The 7,500-nt window shown below is 44.2% G+C and overlaps 2 protein-coding genes across 2 annotated transcripts in view; both read left to right on the top strand.

Annotated features, from left to right (window-relative positions):
• mapk11 (mitogen-activated protein kinase 11) overlaps window positions 1-2,839 on the top strand; it is a 17,429-nt gene extending 14,590 nt beyond the window's left edge. The window contains exon 12 of the mRNA XM_075471271.1: window positions 1-2,839. This exon is cut by the window's left edge and continues 57 nt beyond it. Coding sequence (XP_075327386.1) covers window positions 1-17 — 17 coding nt within the window. The 3' untranslated portion in view covers window positions 18-2,839.
• A 2,971-nt stretch (window positions 2,840-5,810) lies between these two features.
• The window catches only part of LOC142385733 (mitogen-activated protein kinase 12-like), an 8,589-nt gene continuing 6,899 nt past the window's right edge, over window positions 5,811-7,500 (top strand). The window contains exon 1 of the mRNA XM_075472445.1: window positions 5,811-6,034. Coding sequence (XP_075328560.1) covers window positions 5,853-6,034 — 182 coding nt within the window. The 5' untranslated portion in view covers window positions 5,811-5,852. The remainder of the gene's footprint in view (window positions 6,035-7,500) is intronic.

Raw genomic sequence — 7,500 nt, 5'->3', positions numbered from 1 at the left:
TGCAGGTGGAGCAGTAAGCCCCCCTGGAGCAGGACCACATACTCAGTGAATGCAAGAAGGACAGAGGGAAAGGACTTGTGGTCTCCGTGGGATCAGACGCACACGTTACAAATACAGGGATCATCTCAGAATCTATGAAAAAGGACCTCTGCAGTGCAGAAAGTTGCTTCCTGTTGTGTTTCCATGCACGCAGGATAAAATAAGGAACCGCCCGACGATTGCAAAAGACGTGAGGAATCACACGTGGGAGTGACTGAACCGTGTTTCCAGCCTGACGAAAGGGCACCGAGGGGAGAAACTTATGCACACTAGGATTTCCAAAGCTCCACCCTTCATCCGTGTCGGTCCTTTCATTGCAGGAGATCATGTTTAAAGGCTCACAGCGACGCTTTTCACACCACAGAACAGCTTAGCATTCTTCTGCTGCATGATTCCTGTGCGTTTCCTTATTACAGCATATTACTGGCAGCGCATTATAATCACTAAGTGTCCATATTGCATTATTGGTATTTAACCACAGCGAGTGATGGAAGAGGCTTTAAAAACTAACCAACCTTCATCATTTCTGTACAAAAACACAAGCTACCTATACTGCTCCTTCTCTCCTGCTTACGACATCATAAACACCAACTGTGCTATTAATTAGCAAGGTAACTAATATATACGCCAAAGCTGCAGGTCTGTGTTTACACTGTAACTTCGCCTCTCATATAACAGTTTCACCTGTCGGCTCTGGCAGCACGCCGGCAGGTTTCCGTGCTTCTTTGCGGTGGCTTTAACAGCCGATTTACGAGTTTTACGACGATTACGATTGATGAAATTTGTGAACTTGATGAAAAACAGCTCCCAGAGGGTATGTAAACGGCACTGGATAATGATTTGTATTACAACTTGTAGCTTCGTCAAGGCAACAAGTGGAGAAACATCACAGGCTGCGGAGTCACATGTTTGTATAGTTTTTAATTATTGACACCAATATCAATGCCTCTTTCTTTGCATTGATTTCTGTATTCCAGCAGCGCTGTGGATCATTGCTTCGTGCTCATATTCATCTAAAGCGACACTCAGACAGGTAATATTTGTATGAGAAGCACGAGCTGAATGCATTTACAGAATATTGCAACACATGTTGGACTTCCTGTGTCATTTGTCTTGCAGCAGACTGCAGTTTTAGTTCTACAAAACTTTTGCTGAGGTAGAAAAAAATCTCTTCGTTCTTAACCAAAATGTGCAGAGACGAGAAACCGCAGGTTCCTGCGCAATCTGGAGTTCAGTGAAAATGCCAAGCAGTTAAAAGAGGACAATAGTTGTCATAGTTTTTGTTTTCTTGTTGACAAATTTTAAAAGAAAAACTTTCCCTTGTTTTTATCAGTATTTTGGTCAGATACACTTTTAAAGAAGTTATCTTTCTGTCAAAGGTATCCACATCTTTAAGCATTCGCTCTTACATGCTGCATCACAAATGTTCTAGTAGATTAAAAAGAACGGCTAGCTGAAGCCAACTGAAGCTAACTGAACTTAGCTGAAGCTAGCTGATGAAGCCAACTGAAGCTATTGATTGAGAGACTTTATTAATCCCCAATGGGGAAATTAAATGCCACCTGGTCATCCACACAGCACATAACAAACACATAATAAATAAATAAGAGCTAAAAATAAATAAGAAACAAGAAACAGCTAGCTGGCAATTTGGGTGATCAAATATTCATCAGAAGCTAACAGCTATGTCAGAACTGCACATTTATTATTTACTGTAATCTGGATACCAGTGTCACATGGAAACACACATGTAAACTTTTTAGTTTAATGTGTTTATCTAACTGACACTAATTATGTAGCACATGTAGCCCCTTTAGTTAGCTAAAGCGCTAACGTTTTGCAAGTTCAGTTTAAATTCTACTTGATTTCATTCAGCTGTAATGCAAATGTGACCATATTAACATGACTATAGAGTGGAATATACTCAACTCATTTGAGGTTTAAACGTGTAGATATATGAAGCAAAGTCAAGTCAGAAATGTGGATATAAACTGCTCCCAGCTAGGCTAAAATTAGCATTTTAATGTAAAGCTTTGTGCTCCTTCATATAAACAACATAAACGTAATTTTCGGCTCAGTCTGCTCAAGTTTAACCAAAGCAACGTGATTATTTCTGCCTCACCGAAACTTTAGCACGACTAAAACAGTATTTTTTTAAGGATTACACGAAGGGAGATGTATTGTCTCACACTGGACTGCTACATGTAGCCTTCTGTGCAAGTTGTCCATAAACACTGGATGCAAAATTTTGAATTTCCTGTCCAAGTGGATCCAGACTGCGTCTCAGAGTGCGTCAGAGCTCTGAATGTTTAAGTATTATGTGCTTATGTGAATGTCGTACATGTGGTGGATTTGAATTGCAACTGGAAACTGAATGTAAATGTAAATGTGCGTAAGCTAGTGGTGACTTTTGAATACGTGTCGGCATGTGATTCAGCTATGAGTTTCAGATCACTAAATGAATGTCGGCTCTGTTGACAAATGATTCGGTTGATTTTTCTCAACAGGTAACTTTGCAAGTTTTTGGCTTCAGTAGAATAAACACTTTCTGTTTGCCTTTCTGATCTGTGTCTCACATATTGTCTGAACCAGTGTATCGTTGAATGTATTTGGCCTTGACTGTCCAGGTTTTGCTCTACTTTTTTATGGTTCTGGCTGGAACTCGTAATTCTAGAAAATTCAGGACTGCAGCCGTGCACTGAGCAACGTCGTATGGTTTTGGAATAAGATTTTTTAAAACGTACTTTCCAGAATGGGCTCCTATGATTGACCAGCATGTAATAAAATGTTGTGAAATGTTGTCCAGTCTAGTTCTTAACTTGGACAACGTCGTCTCCTCCTCTTTGACGCCACTGAAACATCTGTCCCAGCATGTAGCAGCATAGAGGACGGACATAACACCAGAGAATAATCAGACATTATGAGCATTATCTTTCAGATGAGGGCGTCCTGACCAGATGAACCACCTCAGCTGACTCCTTTCTATGTGGAGGAGCAACGGCTCGACTCTGAGATGGTGGAGCTCCTCCCCCCGGAAAATGGAGCTCCTCCCCCTGGATAAGATAGCTCCTCCCTCTGAATGTTGAAGCTCCTCCCCCTGGATAATGGAGCTCCTCCCCCCGAATGGTGAAGCTCCTCCCCCTGGATAATGGAGCTCCTCCCCCCGGATAATGGAGCTCCTCCCCCTGGATGTTGAAGCTCCTCCCCCTGGATGGTGAAGCTCCTCCCTCCGGATGGCGAAGCTCCTCCCCCTGGATGGTGAAGCTCCTCCCTCCGGATGGTGAACCTCCTCCCTCTGGATGGCGGAGCTCTTCCTTCTGGATGGTGAAGCTCCTCCCCCTGGATGTTGGAGCTCCTCCCTCCGGATGGCGGAGCTCCTCCCCCCGGATGTTGGAGCTCCTCCCCCGGATGTTGGAGCTCCTCCCCCCGGATGTTGGAGCTCCTCCCCCGGATGTTGGAGCTCCTCCTTCCGGATGGCGAAGCTCCTCCCTCTGGATGGCGGAGCTCCTCCCCCTGGATAATGGAGCTCCTCCCCCTGGGGCAGAGGCTCCTCCCCCTGAGACAGAGACTCCACCTTCTTCCTGTTTGGAACCTCAGGCTTAGTTTGTCAGACTTAAATATCTATTACTTTAATAACTGAATTACAGCATTAATCCATTCTAACTTAATCTAGACCAGTTTTTTTCAGGTAAAAAAGGTAGAAAATAAATAAGGTCCTTATATTTATTTTATTTATATTTAAGTGTCCATTTTGTCCCACTTTATGCTTTCCACTCCCACACCTAGATTTTTTTTCCACATTACTTTTGTATGAAAAGTGCAGGTTTATTGATAATCTATATTCAATAATTCATTATTGGTTATGTGGGGTGGCTACAGGGGTGGAAAGGCCCCCCATGGCCCCCTCTTGGCTCCGCCCCTGCCACTTCACTATATATATATATATATATATATATATAATTTCATATAAAACTAAATATTACTTGTAAGGACCAAAGCTGTACTTTAACAGCTTATGTTGTATTAATATTGCTGATGTACTTTTACTTCACAGATGTTTTTTCTGTGTATTTCTATTTTCTGACACAGTCAGATACAACTTCTGGTCTATGCACTGTTTATATTTAATTATTTAATTTATTAATCTTCAGTTACTTATTTACATAGTGTATATAGTGTATATATTTAGTCTGTATATATTCTGTGTATTATTTATTCTGTATATATATGAAAGCACGCCTTTGCACTTCTGGTCGGATGCTAACTGCATTTCATTGGCTTGTTCCTGTACTTACTCTTTGACAATAAAGTTGAATCTAATCTAAAAAAAAAAAACTAAAACTGTTAAATGGAGCTCATTTACATCCTGTTTTTAATAGTTTTAGATTTTAATATGAACTTTATCAGAGGATCCAGGTCCAGAACCAGCTTTGGATCCAGGTCCAGGTCCAGAACCAGCTTTGGATCCAGGTTCAGAACCAGCTTTGGATCCAGGTCCAGAACCAGCTTTGGATCCAGCTCCAGAACCAGCTTTGGATCCAGCTCCAGAACCAGCTTTGGAACCAGGTCCAGAACCAGCTTTGGATCCAGGTTCAGAACCAGCTTTGGATCCAGGTCCAGAACCAGCTTTGGATCCAGGTTCAGAACCAGCTTTGGATCCAGGTCCAGAACCAGCTTTGGATCCAGCTCCAGAACCAGCTTTGGAACCAGGTCCAGAACCTGCTTTGGATCCAGGTTCAGAACCAGCTTTGGATCCAGGTTCAGAACCAGCTTTGGAACCAGGTCCAGAACCAGCTTTGGATCCAGCTCCAGAACCAGCTTTGGAACCAGGTCCAGAACCTGCTTTGGATCCAGGTTCAGAACCAGCTTTGGATCCAGGTTCAGAACCAGCTTTGGAACCAGCTTTGGATCCAGCTCCAGAATCAGTTTTGGATCCAGCTCCAGAATCAGTTTTGGATCCAGGTCCAGGTCCAGAACCAGCTTTGGATCCAGGTTCAGAACCAGCTTTGGATCCAGGTCCAGAACCAGCTTTGGATCCAGCTCCAGAACCAGCTTTGGATCCAGCTCCAGAACCAGCTTTGGAACCAGGTCCAGAACCAGCTTTGGATCCAGGTTCAGAACCAGCTTTGGATCCAGGTCCAGAACCAGCTTTGGATCCAGGTTCAGAACCAGCTTTGGATCCAGGTCCAGAACCAGCTTTGGATCCAGGTTCAGAACCAGCTTTGGATCCAGGTTCAGAACCAGCTTTGGAACCAGCTTTGGATCCAGCTCCAGAATCAGTTTTGGATCCAGCTCCAGAATCAGTTTTGGATCCAGGTTCAGAACCAGCTTTGGAACCAGGTTCAGAACCAGATTTGGAACCAGCTTTGGAACCAGGTTCAGAACCAGATTTGGATCCAGGTTCAGAACCAGCTTTGGATCCAGGTTCAGAACCAGCTTTGGAACCTGCTTTGGATCCAGGTTCAGAACCAGATTTGGAACCTGCTTTGGATCCAGGTTCAGAACCAGCTTTGGATCCAGGTCCAGAACCAGTTTTGGATCCAGGTTCAGAACCAGCTTTGGAACCAGGTTCAGAACCAGCTTTGGAACCAGCTTTGGATCCAGGTTCAGAACCAGCTTTGGATCCAGGTTCCGAACCTGCTCCGGATGGGCAGATGTTCTGCAGCTCGTGGACACACCCACCGGTTGATCAGGGCGACCACTAACAATGCGTGTGAGGGTGTGCGCGTGTGTTAGGGACGCACGCGCGGTCAGCTGGTGCATCTGGAGGAATTTAAACCCGCGGGACGCACTGCGCTCTCGGGCTGCTTCTGATGGGAGAAGGCATCGGACCCGCAGCCGGAGCTCAGCGTTGTCTCGTCGGCCGGGGGATGGCCATAGCTGCGCGGTCCCGGACGGGCTTCTACCGGCAGGAGGTGAACAGAACCGCGTGGGAGGTACCGGAGAGGTACCGGGACCTGAAGCAGGTCGGGACGGGAGCCTACGGGACCGTGTGGTGAGTCCAATTAGGTTCTGTTTAAATGTTTTATATTAAAATGTGAGTTAAAAATGTCACGTGATGCAGAAAAACCACTGTTTTAAAGTTTAAAGGAAGAGTTTGTTCTGCTTCTTTTAGGCTTTTAGGGCCACTTTTACATCTGCACAGCTGGCGCTGCAGGGCCCCTCTGCTTTGTGTGTGTTTGTGGTCAACAAAGAAACCCCCCCACCCCCCGGTCTTATTGTTCAGGGGAAGCACTCAGAAGGGCCTTTTTCCCACAGCAGCCTGGGTGCATCAGATGCTGAACCAGGGGCGTGGCTACGGGGGGGAACAAGTCCTGCCCCCCTGAGAAATGCCCTGTCCATCCAAAGAAAACTGGCCAAAAGGCCACGATTTATTATCTCTGTTTGTGTCTTGTATTGATAGAATAAATGCAGGTGGTGATTTAAAAAAAAAAAAAGCATATATCTGCAAAGTTTATAGCTTTATTTATTTTTTTGTTATCGTGTCCCCCCCCTCCGTAACCTTAACTAGCCTGACTACGTCATACTCATGATTCTAGTCAGAATGTGAGTCTGATACCGCTGGATAGAGATTTGAGTATGGGGCGCGTTTCAACCGAACCAGGAGAAAAAATGCCTCTTCGCTCAATTGGACAGACCTACAATCAATCAGAGCAACGTAGTATGTGACGTAGATTAAGCACCACACACTTGTTGTAGGAAGGACGGCAAAAACATCTTTTCCATCGATAAAAGCCTTTATCGCGTTCCTCTGTTCGTCTTTCAAAATGAATGCAATGTGGAGATCCTGTAGAACAGACTCGATGGCAGAATCTACACACCCGAGCTCTGCAGCGGCAGCCATGTTTGTTTCCAACGAAGTCAAACCAAGCGCTCTGTAGTGACGTAGTCGATAGTGTCCCTGTTGATCATCTGTCCATCATCGTATAAAGCCCGCCCTGGCAATCTGATTGGGTCGACCCATTCTTGGTCGGGCATAATGATTTCCCAACTGAGCAGAGCCAGACCCAACTTCCCGACCAAAACTTTTATGGGCGGGGCTAAGTTCGGCTGGCACCCAGGCTAAACCTTAACCCCTTGCTGCTGAAAAAAAAAAGGCGATTTTCACATTTTCGGATGTTTTTGTTGTATATAATGATCTGAAATGTAGACTTAATGAAGGTAATAAAAAGCTGGAGTTGGCTGGATGTCTTGCCCCAAGTATCTACTTGAGTTTAAACCCTCAATGGAGAATGTGGAGCATGTTAAACAAAAGCTATGGCATCCTAAAGTCCTGGTCAAAAAATAAAACAGTGTGAAAAAAATTCCACACTGTTAACAAAATTGACGGTCATGATTTATGCTAGTGTGACCATATTTTCACTACCGAATTGAATTGTTACTATTATTTTTTTATTATTATTATTACTACTGTTATTTTTATTTTTATTATTATTATTATTATTATTATTATTATGCTTG

The sequence above is a fragment of the Odontesthes bonariensis genome, chromosome 8, assembly GCF_027942865.1.
Source record: "Odontesthes bonariensis isolate fOdoBon6 chromosome 8, fOdoBon6.hap1, whole genome shotgun sequence".
Taxonomy (NCBI): Eukaryota; Metazoa; Chordata; class Actinopteri; order Atheriniformes; family Atherinopsidae; genus Odontesthes; species Odontesthes bonariensis.
Note: the sequence above shows the minus strand (reverse complement) of the source record. Positions and strands in the feature narration are given on the sequence as shown.